Genomic DNA, 21,089 nt, shown 5'->3' with positions numbered 1-21,089 from the left:
CTGAATGCAAGCCAAAAATCTTTAAAAATTTTTATATTACTGTACATACAATAATATATATGATCATTACACACCTAGAGTAATAGATTACTAATGTACAATGATTTTATATATATAATATATATATAATATATATATATATATATATATATATATATATATATATAATAGGAGTTTCAGCTGAGATAAATGAATTGCATATCTTGCACCTGTATTTATAAAAAAAAAAAAGAACCTTAGGAAATATGCAAACATATATATATATATATATATATATATATACACAAACACACATATAGATCCACATATATGCATATATATGTATAACCTATATTAATAAACTTAATTCACTTAATTAAGTCCTAAACCTACCCCCTAACCCAACAACAGCATTTCCCCCCATGGGGACCAGGTTTTGGTCCTCACAACATAATGTATTTTCAGAAAAGAAGCCTCATCATGTAACAAAACCAAACACACACAGACACCTATACAAATGTCAAACAAGTGAACAGGAAAAAAAAAAAAAAACTCAAATCTGATTAAAAAGCCCATAAGGATGAGAACTAGTAAACATCTTTCCTTCATATAGAATCAATCTCAAAATAATTATATTTTATTTTTGCCAACGGCATTCAAACCCACATTATACTTTTATTACAATTTTCAGGACAGTATGACAATATCAACACTTAAGCCAAACAACTTTTTAAAAATATTCTGGAAAACATTATCACTAAAATATAAAATATTGTTTTTTTTTTGTTTGTTTTAAAGAGTTCATATGGCTGAAATACTAAAGAGTGATAAGTAAAGACCAGACAAAGCCCACATTATCAGATATTTGCCCATTGTATCCAACACCACAAATACTACAGACAGTTTTAAGGTGCTTACATATTACAGTGAGTGTCTAATTGTCACAGTGGTTTAAAACAGTCTCTTATGAAACACTCATACACTAATGCCATTGCAACATAAAACAAGCATCAATTTGGGATGTCTCTCACAGGGATCGCTCTTGGCACTCCTGGACCCTGAACGGGAGGTTGAGGTCGAGGAGGAATGACATTTGTCTCTAGGTTCCAGTAATCCACTTCTCCATACCTAAAACTGACAGGATATATTTGGGTTCAGTTAATGCTGTAGGTTGTATAATAAAGGCTTTGATGACTATGGGTCTTTAATGACCTGGTCTATCTTAGATATAGGAAAAATAAAATACCTACCCTGAAATTGGAGCAGAGACCACTGACGGACCTGGAGGCTGGAGTTAAAGAGGGAAAAACAAATAAACAAAAAAAGTGCAAGAAAAAATAAATCAGAAGAATTGAATTGCCATCTATTGTTTCATGGATATCTAATATCTGACTAAGCAGGTTTATGTTTCATTTCTGACAAATGCCTTTTTAACGAAAACAGCTTTCACATGTTGCTATGACTGCTTGGAAACCAAGATTTACCCTTGCAGGCGGAACTTGTCCTGGAGGCTGACTTGTCACGTTTGTTTGAACACTGTCGTTCGCTGGTGCATTTGCATTTCTATTTCCTGTGTTGCGTGGCCTTTAAATAAAAAAAGAAAAGATTTTCTCAAAACATAAAACTTTTAAGATACCATGTGCATGTGTTTTGTAAGTTTGACATTTTTTATTTTACTTTTGTCTTCGTTTCAAACAGACGTCTAGGGAATCCCTTTTGAAAATGTAGAGCAGCACCAGAATCAAAGCGATGAGAAGAGGGACAATCAACAGGAAGAAGATCAATAGTCCGTTCCTGAGGGAGTAATCTGAGCCAGAAAGGTTCACATGTAAAAAACAAAAGTAGTGGTTTATAATTTAAATAATTATTTCTAAAGATATAACTACTTTTTCACGTTTTTAAGCAGTTTCTAACAGGACAAAATAGTTTTGATGTGATCATAAATTTGCTTAGTGATGCTAAATCAAGGAATGCAATGAGAAACAAATATGCATTTACTGAACCCTATAATTGCCATCAACATCTACTAAACACTACTTACAGTTCTGTTTAGACGTGTCATACACTCATTTTGGGGAATAGCTGTCATATTATTGTGGGCCTTTAATGATAAATATCAACTGTTCTACTTTCAGGCCGTTATAAACATCCAAAAACTAACGGCAATGATTTTTTTAAAGAACCAAGTACACAAGTTTGAATGTATTAAGTATTTTCTTGATTCCACACAGAAGGGATTTGTGTATATTTGAGCCAATAATGCAAATATACACAAATCCCTCTAATAATATTTGGTTAAAAGTCCCTTTTTATAATGCACCTGGATGACCACGCCTTTTTGTCGCCATTAGCCAACTTCAGGAATATTTCTGGCTACATATGTGACCACACTTCCTGGCAGTATTGCTAGAGTTTATTTAACTTGGTTTGGTTCCTGCTACAGACCCAGGACTAGATATAAAGCATAAATTCTCAATATTATTAAGGATAAACGTATTATTGTTCTGTTTACTTAAAGTTTTTTTTGGGATTATCCAACTGATGAAAGAACTAACTGTGTCCAAGTTTCAACAATCAGCCCAAAACTATGTGAAAGGAAACTGGTTAGGATGTACAGGGACAACCTAAAAACCACAAAGATCTTACATCTGCTATAAAACAGGAATTTCTGGAACATCAGTGTCCACAATGGACCGGAAACATGCTGACCAAAAAAAAAAAGAAGCAAAACAAAAAAGAAAAATCATGAAGTTCAAGTTCAACAGAAATGTATAACTCCCCACTTGGACATGCCAAATGTCTTTAAGAGTGACGTTTTATGGTCAAACTCTCAAATAGTTGTAGTAGCATCAAGCGGTGATGTTTTTCTGACAGTGATAGAGAAGAAAGGAGGACAAAAATGTCCAAATTAACCTTAAATAAATAGCTATCCCATTCAAAGTCTCATACAGTTGAGTGTTTTTGCAGGACAATCATGACTAACACACTTCTACATTGATTTAGGAAAGGATAAAGCAGGGTTACATTGACCTTATCTAATGACCTTCCCAAAGCCCGGATGTCCTCCCAAGCAAACATTTGTGGACTATGCGTAAAAGCTGGATTAGTGCAGAGAAACCAACCAATTTTAATCAACTCTACCAGTACTGGCAAGATAAGCAGTGAAACAACCAACAGGAATATCAAAAGTTTATTGATGGCTACACAAGTGTTTGATTTCTCTGCAAATTGGTGAAGGGTCAATTCACCAATTCAAACAAATTAAACTACACTCTTTCTTTAGACTATATTAAAAAAATATTGGTTGATCAGGCAACGCTGGAAAAACCATCCATTTCCAATCAATTATTAAAAGGCCAAATCTAATATGACAATCATGGCCGAATAAGTTCACACTGAAACTGTATAGATGTGAGCTTAGATCGATTCTACAGCACATTTCAACATTCTGTGGAAATTAACTTGGAAAAAGTCCAACATATTTCAATGTACCTATCATAGCAGGACCGCTGTCAATGCTGCCACCTCGCCCAGGTGTGTTGCAGTTGGGCGGAGCCCAACCATTGTCACAGTGGCAGTGTCCCTTATCATTACACACCTGTAAAAAGAAAACAGCCAATAAAGAATCTGGCTTTCAAATATTGTTTAATAAATGAGTGCATAAAAAACAAAATAAAAGGCTTGTTTTACTCCTTGTCCATTGCAGGTGGTCTGAGCATCACAGTCCAATTTTGGCAGCAGAACTGATGCGTTCACACAATGGAAATCTACACAGGTCTGAAACAGAGTCCCAAAAATATCCAGTCAAACATCATTGCCCATTTCATTTTCAAGTGTACTTTCCTTGCCCCCACAAAACATATTTTCCAAAATTGGTTAAAGGTTCACCTTTCCTGTGTCACACGGACTGCCAGGCTTAACATAAGCTGGATCAAGCACATCGGATCCAAGGTTGAAATCTGCATTAAAACATCGGGATCCTTCAACTACCTGGATACTGATTTGGGCACCGACAGGGTGGATATCCAAATTTACATCAGTGCACTGCACCTTTCCACACTTGGCATTCCTGAAAAAGAAAGAGTACCAAAAGTTAAATAATGGTTAAGGTTTAACCAGATACCTCTTTATATCTATTAGTTTATACTATTTATTGCTGGAATTGGTGGTTCAAGAGCCACAACACTCAGAAGTATCCAGAACATGGACTTTCACAGTTCATATGTCAAACCACCCCTACACCTGGGCTAAGGAGAAAAAGAACTGGACTGTCACTCAGTGATCCAAGGTCATCTTGTCCGATGAAAATAATGTTTGCATTTCATTTAGAAATCAAGGTCCCAGAGACTGGAGAAGAATGGAGAGGCACAGAATCCAAGCGGCTAAAGGTCTAATATTAAGTTTCTTCAGTGAGTCCGTTATCTGCTAGTGTAGGTCCATAATGTTTTATCAAGTCCAAAGTGAGTCCATCGAATCCAAAGGCATTCATCAGGAAATCTGAAAGGACTTCATGCTTGCTTCTGCTGACAAGCTTAATGCCGATGCCGATTTAATTTTCCCGGCAGGACTTTGCATCTGTTCACACTGCCAAAAGTACAAGTACCTTTGGTATTGCTGTGCTGTATTGGTCAACAAAATGGCCTAAAAGGAATCTATGCAGTATTGTTAAGAAGATACCAGGCCAAACAATACAGACGAGCTTAAAGCTGATACTAAAGCAATCTGGTCTTCCTGAATACCTCAGGCTGATCGCCTTCATGACACGCCGCACTGATGCAGTAAATCATGCTAAATGAGCCCCAACCAAGTAGGTAGTCCATATACTGTGCAGAACTTGGACATTCTAATCTGGTGAATGCCATAATAATCAGAGTTTTATATTTCAGATTTTTAACTGTGTTACTAAAATAGATCATTTTTTTGTTTGGATAATATTCTAATTTAATGATCTGCACCTGAAACTTAAAGCACTTACGCCACAGTACATTTGATGTAATTTCCACTGCTGGTGATCCCACAGTTCCCAAATACGTTTCCCTTCGTATTTTCATATTGAAAGCAAATATCTTCTGCCTTCTTTGCACCTGTTGAAATAGGAAATGATCAAATATTACTGACAACAGAAGAGGTTAAGTTATTTAACAAGTGATCTGCATGAGTTCTTGCAGTTGCATATCTAGATGTTATTCATAGTTTTATTTAAAACAGATTGAATGTATTAAAAGGAAAAAAAAACTGAGAAGTGATTCAGTACAAGTAATGACCTAAACCAAATACATTTCTCCAAAAATTACTACACAATGTACCTGATCCAAACAGGTTTAAACACTGGTAGTCATACGTCTGGCAGCGTCCTTCATAGCAATAGGCAGAATTGTTTTTGCAGGGCAGTCCATCCATGATATAAAAGTCTTGGGGACAAAAGGAACTTTTGCCATCACAATACTCAGTAAGATCACAGACGTCGGAAGACTTTCTGCACTCAGTTCCAGACACTTGGATCTAGTGTGCACCAGAGACACGAAAGTTAAATTAAGCACTGCTATACTACTATAGTGCGGACCTAAGTGATAAAGTTCTATGTGAATTGAAACAGTTTGCAGACCTGACATTTGTCACAGCAATATCCGTGAGCACAAGAGGAACCACGTGTCAGCTTACAGGTGGCAGCATCACAGCACACGTTCTTACATTCCTGTATAAAATAAAAGAAGCAAAATGAAACTGAATTTACTTCTACAACAATATTTTGTTGGGGGTGGTGTTGCTGACACCACCCCTTGCTGCTGGCTAATCGCTGGAGGATGTCGTTTTTAGGTGTATGAAAGCTGGAAGGCTCCCTCACCTAGTGACACCTCTGATGAAGACGGAAGTCTTCATCGAAACATGTCAGGTATGTCCTCAGAGACAAACAAGTTGTGCGTCTAATGACAAAAGAACCTAAAGACTGACACTGGGAATTATTGGGGAGAGTAGAAAAGCAACTCAAAGTCAAGATTAGAGAAAGCAATAAAGTATATACAGGAAGATGTTGATTTAACACACTTCAGCCAGGTTTACACTGTCAGATACTCCAGAAGGCACAGGTGAATGCCTCAATCACCTTGAGCAATGATTTTCTGACAAACAGACCAGAGTTTTTGAGGCTAAAAGGTTGTGTGTTTGACCAGGAAGTTTGCAGCACAGGATCGCCACAGGGGACTGTACTCTCACCATACCTTTTCACTCTGTAAACCTCAGACTTCCAGAACAAGTCAGAGTCCTGTGGTCTACAAAAATACTCATAACTCTGCAGTGTGTCTGAGATGACCAAGAAGTACAGAGGCATGGTGTGGATCATCTTAACTTGAATGCAAACACAACAAGAAATGATTGTACATATCAGGAGAAACAGGAATAGGTCAAACACGTCCTCTTCCCTATCATGGGAGAAGAAGTGAGGTGGTAGAGAAGTATAAATATCTCATTGTCCACCTAGACAACACACTGGACTTCAGACAACAAAATATCTAACCACTTACTGGTCCTTCTCAAAATATTAGCATATTGTGATAAAGTTCATTATTTTCCATAATATTATGATGAAAATTTAATATTCATATATTTTAGATTCATTGCACACTAACTGAAATATTTCAGGTCTTTTATTGTCTTAATACGGATGATTTTGGCATACAGCTCATGAAAACCCAAAATTCCTATCTCACAAAATTAGCATATTTCATCCGACCAATAAAAGAAAAGTGTTTTTAATACAAAAAACGTCAACCTTCAAATAATCATGTACAGTTATGCACTCAATACTTGGTTGGGAATCCTTTTGCAGAAATGACTGCTTCAATGTGGCGTGGCATGGACGAAATTAGCCTGTGGCACTGCTGAGGTCTTATGGAGGCCCAGGATGCTTCGATAGCGGCCTTTAGCTCATCCAGAGTGTTGGGTCTTGAGTCTCTCAACGTTCTCTTCACAATATCCCACAGATTCTCTATGGGGTTCAGGTCAGGAGAGTTGGCAGGCCAATTGAGCACAGTGATACCATGGTCAGTAAACCATTTACCAGTGGTTTTGGCACTGTGAGCAGGTGCCAGGTCGTGCTGAAAAATGAAATCTTCATCTCCATAAAGCTTTTCAGCAGATGGAAGCATGAAGTGCTCCAAAATCTCCTGATAGCTAGCTGCATTGACCCTGCCCTTGATAAAACACAGTGGACCAACACCAGCAGCTGACACGGCACCCAGACCATCACTGACTGTGGGTACTTGACACTGGACTTCTGGCATTTTGGCATTTCCTTCTCTCCAGTCTTCCTCCAGGCTCTGGCACCTTGATTTCCGAATGACATGCAGAATTTGCTTTCATCCGAAAAAAGTACTTTGGACCACTGAGCAACAGTCCAGTGCTGCTTCTCTGTAGCCCAGGTCTGGGGAATGCGGCACCTGTAGCCCATTTCCTGCACACGCCTGTGCACGGTGGCTCTGGATGTTTCTACTCCAGACTCAGTCCACTGCTTCCGCAGGTCCCCCAAGGTCTGGAATCGGCCCTTCTCCACAATCTTCCTCAGGGTCCGGTCACCTCTTCTCGTTGTGCAGCGTTTTCTGCCACACTTTTTCCTTCCCACAGACTTCCCACTGAGGTGCCTTGATACAGCACTCTGGGAACAGCCTATTCATTCAGAAATTTCTTTCTGTGTCTTACCCTCTTGCTTGAGGGTGTCAATAGTGGCCTTCTGGACAGCAGTCAGGTCAGCAGTCTTACCCATGATTGGGGTTTTGAGTGATGAACCAGGCTGGGAGTTTTAAAGGCCTCAGGAATCTTTTGCAGGTGTTTAGAGTTAACTTGTTGATTCAGATGATTAGGTTCATAGCTCGTTTAGAGACCCTTTTAATGATATGCTAATTTTGTGAGATAGGAATTTTGGGTTTTCATGAGCTGTATGCCAAAATCATCTGTATTAAGACAATAAAAGACCTGAAATATTTCAGTTAGTGTGCAATGAATCTAAAATATATGAATGTTAAATTTTAATCATTACATTATGGAAAATAATGAACTTTATCACAATATGCTAATTTTTTGAGAAGGACCTGTACATACAGTATAAATGTTTTTAGCATGCTCAAACCGTTTGGGAACTGTTTGTGACCCAGAGGATGTCTATAAGAACCTGGAAATACTGTCCATGTTGTGGCTGGTTATGAACACTGTGGTGTGGTTAGTCTGATGTTAAGGGGGCCTAACCCTAACCCCTAAAATACTGTTTAATAAATTTCATTTAATTCAGTGACAGACTTTGATATGTGAATTATTGTCCATAAAATGTCTACACTATACACATCTATACACTTTTTTGTAAGTATCTGGCGAACCATGCACCTATATCGGTTACTCTCCATTAAAGCTTATGTGTAGTTAGCAACGTCCAAGATCAAACAAAAAAGTACTATACAAAGTACTACATACAAATTTTTTTACTTCTTTACCTTTGGTGAGCCACAGTCACACTCCTCTCCTTGGTCCAGGCGTCCGTTGCCACATTCAGCGCTGCCAATCACATTTGATGCCGGGGGTGGATTTCTAAGACACACGCCTCCTCCACGAAGAATCAGTGCCTCAAAGTCCCGCGCACTGCAGTCGCTGAACTGGGGGGAACCACTACAAAGTAACCAGATTACATAAATGGATTATTTCTTCTTTAAAAAAAGAATCTGCAGTATATCTGTAGTTTTTGTATTCTGTCAAAGGTTTTTTACGTTATTTTTACAGACATAAACAAATACTGGATATAGTGTAGTATAATATTTTACCTGGCACCCCCTGACATAATGCAGCTGTTTCTATCACAGCTACAGCCACTATAGTCGTGATTCATGCCCAGGTTATGGCCCATCTCATGGGCCACGACAGTAGAGACAAAATTCAAGTTGTTCTCGCTGAACTGTATATATAAAACAAAAAGGCCAGTATTTAAGTAAGAACCTTCTGCACAGGTTGAAATAATTATCTGTTTTGAAACATATTGAAAAACAGTTTTATAATTGAAGGATTTTGAATTATGCAATAAAATAAAATCATCTAGTTCTTACCTAGTTCTTGAAACTGGCTAAATATGATTTAAAAGAATATCAAATGACATTATTTGTCCAACAGTACTCAGAGTAAAATACCAAATCCATTTTCACTGATTGTTTAGGAACTCAGAAAAGCAGCCAGATGCTACAAATCAAATTTACCACTGTACATCATTCTGCCATGTCGCAATTTTATTTTGTCTTCCTTTTTTCTATGAGAAATATTCACAGGTGGAGAGCATTCACAGACAACATCCAACAACTTTATTATCCATTGTCCAGAGAACTCTTAAATACAATACAAATTATTACATTTAAAAGATTAAAAATAAACACTTAATAATTTTTATAAAAAAAGAGCTAAAGTTAAAGCTGTGTGCACTAGGTTTTTCAGTTTAAATTTCATGACAGCACAGATTGAAAATAAACAGCAAGTACAGCATCGTCTTTAACTGTGGTCTCCCTTTGTAAAGATGTAAAAAGGCCCTAAAATAAAATAATGCTATTGACATTTGGTGACCACAAGACTGCTCTTTGCTGCAAATCAGAAATGCTGTGCTTTGACTGGTTTTCCACCTCCCTTCCCATCATTCTCACTGTGCCTGGTAACAAAATAAATGTGGGTCCTCATCACCAGTTTTTCCGGTAAGAAAATATTTTCTTGTAGCCATTTCCTGATTTATGAAGGTCAACATGCATCTGCAAATTATGAATTACATGACTTCTTCTTTTTCCGATTTTGAAGGTTAAAAAACAGGTGTCCAGTCAGATTTATGCCCCAAGGAATCAGGCTCTCATAGATTACCAATTAATAGTTCAATGTGATGGGCTTGAACAAAAAGGTATGAATAAAAAAAACAAAGCTTTATTTTTAATACATCGTATAAGAAAGGTTAATGGATGCCACTAAGTGTGAAGCCTACGGTTTTAAGATGTTTCCCCACCAAACTATTTCACTCAAATTAAAATGCAACAAAAAACTGTTTTCCTATAATGAGGCTACTTACACTTTCTCTTAATATAAACATGGCCGCTCAGCTTAGGTTTCCAAACTTGTAAATAAAAGAAATTTTGAAATGTCTGAAATCTTTTCTCAAAAAATATTTAATCAAAGGTCTATTTATATGGCATTATACACAGTCCAACCTAATATAAACAGCATTGTAATGGTCCAGCATGGCGGTGAAGGGTGAATGATTTGGGCTTGTTTTGCATAATGTAACCAAAAATATTTAAATCCATCAAGAGCTCCTTAGTAAACCAAAGAACTAAAGGTGTAGTTGGGTGTACTTAGTTTTTAAATTACTTAGTTTTAAAGATCCGCATTTTGACCTCAACGCTTTAAACACAACAATATTGTACTTACTTTTTGTAACAGATACAAACAGACAGTCATTTGTAAGAAGGCAATGTGCCAAAAGCATCTAAAGAATGTGAAAACCCAAAGAAAGAAGCCTTGTCATGGTGTCTAGTAAGGCAGCATTCCAGTCGGACCCGTTTCACTGGTGTGTTTTTTTTTTTAGAGCCTGTGACTGAGCAGCAACCATAGAGCCTCCCATGAATAAAGCATACACTATCATATTTCCCTGTAAAAGCTCATAGTGTCAAAGCACCACTGTGTCAGCAGGTGTTCGAGATTAAAACAGGACGTACCACGTTAATTCCTCCGGAGGTTGCAACGGAGCAGACGGTTCCAACAAAAGCCATTCCCAGAACACCGCCCCCGTATGCCTTCGGTTGACCACTGACAGTCAAATGGAAATAAAAGGCAATTAAAATCTTTTCTAACTTAAAACACAGACAACAATCTAAGTTAATGCTTTGTTCTGCCAGATATAAAGCAAACACCACTCACACAATGAGCTGACCAATGTCATGCCTGATTTTTGGTAATAGAGTACTCTTCCTCCAATTAACAAACGCTCCCAGCACGTCTCCAGCGGAGCCATCCACACTGAAAGGATTGCTTTCCTTAAAAACTTCCAGCCCTACAAGCACAACGCGGATATTCAGCGGCTTGTAGTACTAAAAAATACAAAGGAGATTTTGTTCAGTACAGCATTAGTGAATATCTATATAATTAAACCTATTCCTATAGTTTAGATTGTAATGATACCAGAGCTTGTGCAAAAACAATTGAATAAAAAATTGTATTTCTCACCCCATCCAGTAGATTCGCCATTTGCACCATCTCCTCTCGGACAGCTGTATCATTTCTTTTCTTGTAAATATACTGTTAAAACGTATAACACAAAATGAATCATATTATTAACAATAATGTTTATGTTCATAATCATTTGTTTTAGCCTTTTAAAATAAGATTGAATAATATAATTTAAATATTTACCCCAGAGTAAAAAAAAAAACTATATACTTATAAACAAACTTATAACAAATAGTATCCGGAGGATATCTATTTTTTCCATTGAAATTAATTTTTTTGCCTCCCAGAACAACCTAAACACAACCTAATGTCTAATAAAGCTATTTATATCACTTGAATATTTTAGTGTGATTAATAATGCATCATTTTAGTAAATAAAACATCCATGTATTTTAGTCGGATTTTATTTTTCCACTCTTGGTTATTGACCATCTATCAAGGCTAATAACCAAGAGTGGAAAAATACAGTAGAGTTTTGTGCATTTTTTAGGAATTGAAATCCGATTGGTGTGGTGTGCATTGGTGTTTTGCAACTCTTTTAGCAAATGTCTCAACCAGCTTTACACATCTAGAGAAATTTGTCCAATCTTCTTTGCAATATTGCTCAAGCTTAATGCATGTAGAGTGTCTGTGAACATCAATTTTTTAGTTCTGCCACATTTTCTCAATTGGATATAGGCCGTAATTTTGACAAGGCGATCTAAGACAAGAAATATGCTTGAATCTAAACCCTGCCATTGTAACTCTGGCTGTATGTTGAGGGTTGTTGTCATGAGGGAAGTTGAACCCCCCAGCCTCAAGTCTTTCGCAGCCTCTAACAGATTTTCTTTCAGGATTACCCAGTATTTTTGCTCCGTCCTTCTTCCCATCAAATCTGGTCAGCCTTCCTGTCCCTGCTAAAGAAAAGTATCCCCACAGTATGATGTTGCCACCACCAAGCAACATCATTTTAATTGGTGTATTTGGCATTATGTACAATGTCAGTTTTCCTTATAGCTTTATTTTAACAATGACTTCATTCTCGGGACTCTTTATACTCATAAAGATCATTTTTGAGAAGGTCATAACTATTTATGTTGTCCTGTCAACAGATTTTTCCAACCTCAGCTGTGAATCTCTGCAAGTCCTCCAGAGTTACCAGGGCCCTCTTAGCTGCTTTTCTGATTAATGCTCTCCTTGTCTACCATGTCCATGACTGCATAGATTTACAGTTGTCCCATACTTTTTTTAGCTTCAATGTTATAACCAATGGAGGAAATAAATAAAGACCAAAGTTCTCTCTAGAAGTGAAAAGTCACCTTGGAGCAATGCGCAGGTGGAGACTTTTAGGTTTATTAAATTTATAAAGAGAGGATCTTCAAACATAATCTGGAATTAATAAACAGAAATGAGGCAGTCATCTTTCTGAAATGCTCAATAAAAACCCAAATAATGCCCAGACCTTATTCAGTAGTGTTCACATGATGACTAATCCTTCACTACCTTTTCCTCCTGAACTCTTATCCAACCAGTTCTGTAATGGCATTTCAGAACACTGTCTGGTTGTAACTCTGGTAGCTCGGTTATGTCTGCTGAGCCTTTAGAAGCCTTAGGACTATAATTTTAATCCTCCGAATTGTGTATATCTGATACAAACTTACATTCATTACATGAAATCCACAAATGCCTTGATCTGTTTTGTTTTTTTTATTTCCTCAGCTGTGCTGTTCAAGGGTCCATGGTCGGACCACTTTTATTTAACATCTACATCATCCCCGTAGCTCAGAACGGCCAGATTCACCTCCAGTTTAATGTTGAAAAGTAACTGCTTTTGCAAGAATAGAAATCAGAACTTATTTAGAGTACAGACCATGCAAAAAACCCAAGATGTTATTATGTACTTAGATGCGTGTTATAACAACCACACAAGGTCTATTTCTGAGTCAGCATACTACCACCTTAAACAGTTTCCAACAGAAACACGATAAAGAAAAATAAGGTTTTTTTTATTTTCAGAAGGTTAGAATATATTATTTGTGTCTGTACAGGTCTTTGTTTACCTGGCCAACACCAGGAAAATGTGTTATGTCCCACCAGTCCTTAAATCACCACATTGGTTTTAAGTTAGGGCTGAAACAGTACATATTATTGTAATTTTCCTAAAAAGGTTAAAGATTTCTTAAGTAAATTTTAATTATACTTTGTCTTTTCATTTGCTTAAATTTGACATTTTAAAATTTCTATTCTTAATGGGTATTTTGTTGTTTTTATTTGTTCTTTGTTTTTAAAATGTATTTTATCTTAGTTTCTTTATTTTCCTGTAGAGCACTTTGAATTACCCCATGAGAGGTGCTATACAAGTAAACTTGTCTTAGCTTATTTTTATGATTAAACAGTGGTCAGTGAACTGTTCAATGCTTTGCTTAACACTTATGAAAACTTCGCACTTTGACTTCATGATGCCGATTGTTCACGAATGTTCCCCAACAATCCTCAGCCGTATTTATGCTTTAATTGGGTGACATCTGATGGTAGTTTTATTTAGGGGCTTTAGAATAAAAGGGGATGCACATCACACTATTCACTCACAAATTTGCAAACCATATATTGCTTTCCTTCAGCTTTGCACTTATTCCATCTACTGCATAAAATCTCAATTAAAACCAACTCAAGTTTGTAGCAGTAATGTAAAAGACGTTCCAGCAGAATAGATACTTTTGCTAGGTTCAGAATTTTACTTTATGATGCCTTTAGATTATTAAATGGATATAAAATCAAATTTAGGATAGCTTTAGGATAGGATAACTGCTTAGTAAGAAAATTAATTTCTTCCAAAATCCATCATAAGCCAGGATACACTTTACTCATCAAGAAAATTCATGGATACTCACCCTGAGGTTATCGACAACCAGCACCAACTCTACATAACTGGTTTGAGGTAATCTGCGTTTCTTCTGTTGAAACAAAAATGAGTAAAAAGAGATGGATTTAGACAGAAAGCCATCAATTTTAAACAATTTTCCACCAGAAATAGACACAGAGGAGCCTGACCCTTAGGAGAGAAGTCATGGACTGGGCAGGCTCAAAGGGTTCATAGCTAGGTGCTGATGCTGCCTCACCAATGACCCCGCAGGAGACTGGCTCGGAATGAGAGTCCTTCAGGAGGTAGAGAACATGCTCATTTGTGGTGGACTGTGGAACAGGCTCAAGGCCAAATGTTTCATTTTCAAGGAGGATCACACCCCTGCAGAGAAGTACAGTTCAGCAGGATACATGAATGTTTTAAATTGGTTACATGGAAGTGCAAGGCTCAACAATTATATGAAAGTGGCATGTTTTAGATCAACTGCTGAATAGGGATGCAGAATATTACAAAAACAGGCAATTGCAATGTTGATAATTAATGCAAAGACAATACTGATTGCTGTTAACCCACATTTTCCTAATACTTTTTTCTCATTCATCCTAACAGCATCCACATCACCCTCAGTGAACTTTATCAGCTACAAAAATCAAGTGTGGACATCAAGGGCAGTGAGAGATCAAACTGTACAAATATATTTTTGCCACAATTATTGTGAATGCATGACACTTGGAAAAAGACAAACAAAAATAAATAAATACTACTATTAAGTGCTGCTTCTAGGCAGTCCTTTATGATAGCGATATTCCTCACTTTGCGATTCCATGAAATTTCAATGACTTTTGTAAATCCATACTGTTAACCTAACAATTAATCGTAGCTCATGTAAATTTAGATTTAAATATTTTTTAAATTTGACCAACATGCTTCTTCTGACTTAAAGTAGTAATAACCTTCTGGAGTTGCCCAGAGTACCAAATTGGATCTGACAGATAATCTTTGGAGGGTGTGAATGATTTGGGTGATTGCAAAGAGAACTTCAAACCTCAAAAACTCATCAACGAAGATAAATTGTCAAAATACCAGTGGAAAACTGCAAAAAGCTGGTCAGCGATTAAAGAAAGGCTCCTTATTGTTTTAATACAATTACAGGGATAGGTAAAAATAACTTTGAATGTGAAATAAATATTTAAATATTTCACAAAATGTTTATATTATCTTTTGAGAGATACAGATCTCATTTCCTTTCCAAAATAAAAAATAAAAAATTCATTTTTGTTGAATGAAATAAGTTTTTTTTATTATTAGGTTGCCAGCATCATGCCACGGAGATGCTTCTCTTCAGCAGAAACAGGGAAGCCCGTCACAAATGTTGGGACTAAATACATGGCAATACTGAAAGGAAACCTAGGAGAGGTGACAAATAACTGGAGGTCTAACTTCCAGCAAAACAACAACCCTAAAAACGCAGCCAGAGCTACAGTGGGAGGGTTTGGATCAAAGCACATTCATGTGTTAGAATGGTCCAGTCAAAGTCTAGACCTAAATCCAACTGAAATTGTCTCAGATGAACTGAATACAAAAGCCCACTTCTCAAATTTTCATTTGTAAAAGAAAAAAAAAAGTATTCAATCAATCATGCATTTGTCTTCCACTTCACAATTATGCATTATTGTTTTGGTCTCTCACATAACATTCCAGACCTGACACTGGACACGAGAGAATCATCATCTAATAGTCTACAGTCATATCCAATAGATTAGACGATATGTTCTGATGAGGCTCATTCGACAGATTAAAAGTAACTTTTGAAAACAACCTATTTTTCATCAAGCCCACAATTCTGTTTTAAAAGTGTTTTATATTGCTTTGATGTAGTATTCAAATCTTATGTCGTGTTTTTATTAGCTGTAGGAAGAAGATCATCACAGAAATAAAGGCTTGAAAACATCAGTCTTTGTGCAAATAATCAATATAATGTGTTTCAGTTAGTGAAATAAATGAACTTTTCAATAATATGAATATAAATGTATGGAATTGATCCAAGCATAGCCAGAAACCTGAGGCCAGAGCATGTGCTGAGTGCAACCATTGAATTTTCATATCCCTCCACACTTCCATGGTAGTAGCAGTGCACCTGAAAACAGCAAAGCAAAAACAAGTTTAATGGCTGAACCTCAAAGCAGTCTTTACAGAGGTAAAGAAGCAATTAGAAAACTCACATGTTTTGGATATGAGGCATTGTAGTTACCACTGGCATCCCGTGAATACTGGACAAAATTCGGGTGTAAAAAGTCTCTAAATAGAACAGAAAAAGACAGAAGATTTATCAGATGATGCATAAACTAACAAGTGAATTTTGATAAATTGGAATGTCATCCAAAAGTTTATTTAATTCAGTACTTCAATTTAAAAAGTGAAACATGCAGGGTTTTGATACAGAAATGTCAGCACAGTTAAAAGTGTGTTGCATCCTTATATATTTATGGAACGTTGAGTGAAAGAAAAAAACTCCCCATGGTACACAAGCAACAGAGGCAACCGCAGCATTAAGAGGACTGTGGAGCAAAGCAATTAAAGCAACCTGAGCTTCCTTAACAACTCAGCAGAGCCATCAGCCTCCATGATACGCCACATTGATGCAGTAAGTCAAAAAAAGGGAGCCACGACCAAGTACTGAGTACAAATACTTTACATATGGACATGATAGTCAGCAGCCCAACATTTTTTTCGTATTTTTAAATCACCTTTTATTGGTCTTATAAAATATTTTTTTCCAAAAAACTAAGTTTTGAGTTTTTATTAGGTGTAAGCCATAATCTTCAAAACACTATAAATAAAAACTTAAAATAAATCACTATGTGTGTTCAATTGGATTTGAGTTTCACTTTCTGAACAGGGTTACTAAAATACCTTAAATGTTTGATGATGTATCCTATCATTATTGGACCTTATAATGTAGCATTCAGCACTGTTAACAGTGGTATATTACTGGAGCGACTGGAGAACTGGGTCGGTCTTTTTGGTACAGCACTTGACTGGTCTGAGTCTTACTTGAAGTACAGGGACTTTTTTGTGTCAACAGGTCATTTTACATCAGAGCTGACAAAAACCACATGTGGGGTTCCCCAAGGTTCCATCTTGGGGCTCCTCCAATTGAATATCTACATGTTCCCCCTAGTTCAGATTATACCAAACAACAAGTTACCATAACTATGCAGATGACACACAGCTCTACATTACAATGTCACCAGGTGACTATAAACCCATTCAAGCACTGGGTAGATGCATTGGGGGAAAAAAAAAAAAATCAACACGTGGATGTGTCATAAGTTCCTTTAGTTGAATAATAACAAAACTAAAGTCCTAATTTTTGGATCAAAGGAGGAGCAATCAACAGTTAGCACACACAGCACAATCAACAGTCAGAAACTACTGATCAGGCCCAAATTCTAGGTGTAGTGATGGACTCAGACCTGAACCTTGAGAGGCACATAAACACAATTACTAAGTCCGGTTTTTATTACCTAAAGAATATTTCCAGGATCAAAAAGGACTAAAGTCAAAGCCCTATCTTGAAAGACGCATCCATGCGTTTATCTTTAGTTGAATTGATTACTGCAACAGTGTCTCCACAGGTATGCCTAAAACGTCAGACAGTTGCAGCCGATACAGAATGCTGCTGCCTGCGTCCTCACTAAAACTAAGAAAGTAGAGCACATCACCCCAGTTTAAAAGTCCTTACACAACTGCCATTTTGGTCCGGTAAACGACTGTCCTACGCAGCTCAGCATGCGTCACAGCCACGGACATCGTAGCTCAACAGGTGTCAAAGCTCTGACATCGTTAGAGTTTATAAAAACCAGAGGCAACAAACTTTTAACTGCCATATCCAGCTGTAGCTCACGAGACTACGTTCAGAGGCACATCTCTGGAGAAATAGAGATGGCGGGTTTACTTTTCCTCCATACTGGCCATTCCCGGAAGAGCTTAAAAACTGAAGACCGTCAAAACGCGACCCACGCACAGGTGAAACCCACACAGGTTTTACTTCCAAGGAGACGAGTTTCCATGGCCCTACCCTTCTACCAGCTGATAGCCGCTGTCGAGACGCACCCACGGACTGTGTTATTCTCATTAATCTATAAACTGCTGGTTTGATCTCCATCTACCTTCAGCACATATCCTTATAGTTGATTATTAATGTACCCCTTTTGTACAATAGTGCATGCTTAATCAGGTGAACGTTGTTGGACAAGAATAGTTTGGTTGTAAGAGGGAATATCGGTTCAGTAAATTATTACATAGATAAAGAGATAGTGTTTGTGTTAGCCTTGTGTAAGAGTGATTATCTGTCAAGATAAGGTTAGTGTTCCACACCATTCGATTAAACAGTTGATAACACAGTGACAGTTGTTGTGATTTTGGTTAATAAGTATAAATTATTAATGATAATTCACTAATTGTAATTATTAAGTGCTTTGAGCCCAATAATCTCACCACCAGAGTGTATCTCTGATCTTTGTTTGTAAGAAATGATTTTCAGAATTTATTTCTTCTAAATTATGATTTTTCAATTATCATTTTTTATAAATATTTATAATCAATCATAATCATCAATCATGATCATACACACTGGCTTCCTGTATTGCAGAGAATATAATTTAAAATACTTCTGTTAGTTTATAAGTCACTGAATGGCATAGCACTGATTATATCAACCTTCCAGAGCACTGTTCTACTTAAACTATTAACTGAAACATCATTAATTATAGTCTGTAGTCCAACTTTTCTTTATTTTATTTAATATGCAGCTCCGGTGTACTTTTAATGCATTTTCTTGAATTATGTTTTCATCATGTAAAGCATTATAAAATAGTCTTATTGCTAAAATGCCCCATACAAATAAACTTGCTTGCATATTTTAATAAGAGGAAGCCACATTGCCAACAATGTCAGTGACAGTAATGAGTTTGTACCTGTTCTTTTGCAGGTGAAGAATATGTTCTCTGTTGTTGATTTTCAATGTGTATGATGCTTTTTCTCCATACGTCTATATGTGTAAAAAAATATATATATATCAAAATATCATTATTTACTTATGAAAACATAGAAAAAAACAATTATAACCTCAGATATCTACCTCTTTTGTTTGAGATGTCCGATGAATGCTTCTTGTCCACTTGTTGTTGATCACCTGTGGTTTTACAATGGAGTACTTGGACAGCTTTGATGTAAACCCATTGAAATCTTCTGGAGGTGGAACACAAACACATCTTAACTACTGTGAAGAAACGCTTTGAATAGCAAATACCACCCAGAAAGGAACTTACACGCCCAGAACAATATTGATTAAGCAACATTTCATGCAGTAAAAATCCTATTTTGTACATCCTAATTAAAGCAACACGATTAAAGTTAAACAAACACCCTATCAGAAGCAGGATTGTCAATGAAACCGAGAAGGTAAAGAAAAGAGAGCTATGAACCGATCAGTCTGAGAGAAATGAAGAAATAAAAAGCGACAGAATTTAATTCAGACCAAGTAAAATGTGCCTCACCTTTGTTTTCGATCCCAGAAATACAGAAGTAGAAGATAAATGCGATGAAGATGGGATTCCTGAACATTATCGTTGAAAAATACAAGCAGAGAAGAAGTCTGCTTCTGATAAAACCAGCCCGTCACGTCTGTTTTCTGCTCAGGTGCTGTGGTGGGCGTGGCTTTGTCAGGTGAGCTCACCGGCACGACAATCTGTGTCACGGGTGGGCGTGGTTAATACAACAACTCGTTACTTATTTCAAATCCACCCAGAGACAAAACGAGTGCGGATCCGAAGACAGCCTGGTTTTGGTGTTTGGTGTTCGAACATATTTTTTAAATTCCAATTATCATTAATTTACTGCATTTTTTTTACGTTTCAATAACATAAAATAGCATTATTACAATATACTTCTCATTTTTAATGAAAACCTTTTAACGTCCTTGCAATATCATGTCTATAACGTAGGATATAATATTTATGTTGCAATGTGATGATACATTGTATTATATTGTTAGAACTATAAAGCCTGCACGTTGCAGTTTATATAAACATTAAGGGCACCGTTTAGTGAAAAGTGTATAACCATGTGTTTTTTCAAGTTTGAACTCTATAATATAATTTTACACCAATATCTTTCTTTGCCCAAGCTAAATGAATGAATAAACAAAGACCTGTTATTCGAATCTGACTACAAAGATTTCTGAGATGTGTGGTTTTCTTTTTCATTAGACATAGTTTTAAAAATGTACAAATGCAAAATGTAAAAAATGTGAATTTGTGTTTAGCCTCCACATTTTACAGAGCACCATCTAATCCTTTCTTGCTGCTAGTTTAAACACAAAAACCTCACAGACACAGCCTTTGTAGAAAAGCATGCAATCTTAGTAGTATTATCAAGTTTCTTTTGATAAAATATGCAATGGACACTTTCGTTGTCCGTTAAGCTAACCCCTCCCTCCTACTTCCCTATGTCTAAAGGGATTGCTCAATCCAGCTCTCCATCTAACGGGTCCGGACTTCCCTAAACCTGAAAATCTTACTAAGCAGGTTTACTGAAAGTTCTATTTAAGCTGGTGTTGGGAAATGACTCGCCTAGCCTCTGACAGCCTTCATACAAAAGTCTCGCCCCTCTTCAACTGGAGGTCTGGACGACTGCGTAGCCTATCGCAGTCATCCACACCCTTGACAGTCACTTTTGTTCACGGCTGCTCATTCCCTAATTTTACAACTGGCTCTTGGTATATGGGCTTGGTTATTTTTAGTAGCTCGGCACGAGCCCCAAGGGCGCTGTTTTAACAGACTTGACTAAGGCAACCTATAAAAACCTCCTAAAATCTCTTAGAACCAGGCAACAAGACTTTTTACCACCAATGAAAAACCAACAATACGGTGACTCAAATAATTGAATGTCCACGATTTAACTAGAATTTGATATGCTTTCTTTAATTAGTAACACTTTTGCAGGGGTCAGTAACGGCTTAAATTTCAATAAT

General features: G+C 36.8%; 1 protein-coding gene across 2 annotated transcripts; it reads right to left on the bottom strand.

The window, feature by feature from the left end:
• Positions 1–600: 600 nt before the first annotated feature.
• Positions 601–19,769, bottom strand: zgc:174164 (uncharacterized protein LOC570656 homolog). 2 transcript variants are annotated; one of them, XM_047376414.1, is made up of 22 exons: positions 19,615–19,769; positions 19,197–19,306; positions 19,033–19,106; positions 16,276–16,351; positions 16,114–16,190; positions 14,242–14,434; positions 14,082–14,144; positions 11,209–11,280; positions 10,903–11,072; positions 10,701–10,791; positions 8,784–8,914; positions 8,460–8,631; positions 5,585–5,674; positions 5,286–5,481; positions 4,955–5,063; positions 3,868–4,048; positions 3,670–3,756; positions 3,472–3,577; positions 1,657–1,786; positions 1,464–1,563; positions 1,230–1,267; positions 601–1,113 (listed from the first exon to the last, which is right to left on the bottom strand). In XM_047376414.1, the coding sequence occupies exons 1-22, from the start codon at positions 19,679–19,681 to the stop codon at positions 990–992; spliced, it is 2,457 nt and encodes an 818-aa protein (XP_047232370.1). In that variant the 5' UTR covers positions 19,682–19,769; the 3' UTR covers positions 601–989. The 2 variants fall into 2 exon arrangements, with proteins under 2 accessions (XP_047232370.1, XP_047232371.1); XM_047376415.1 differs by having other exon boundaries at positions 19,197–19,303; positions 19,615–19,767.
• Between the last annotated feature and the right edge of the window lie 1,320 nt (positions 19,770–21,089).

This window comes from Girardinichthys multiradiatus, chromosome 10 (genome assembly GCF_021462225.1).
Source record: "Girardinichthys multiradiatus isolate DD_20200921_A chromosome 10, DD_fGirMul_XY1, whole genome shotgun sequence".
Taxonomy (NCBI): domain Eukaryota; kingdom Metazoa; phylum Chordata; class Actinopteri; order Cyprinodontiformes; family Goodeidae; genus Girardinichthys; species Girardinichthys multiradiatus.
This window is presented reverse-complemented; position numbering and strand designations above follow the sequence as displayed.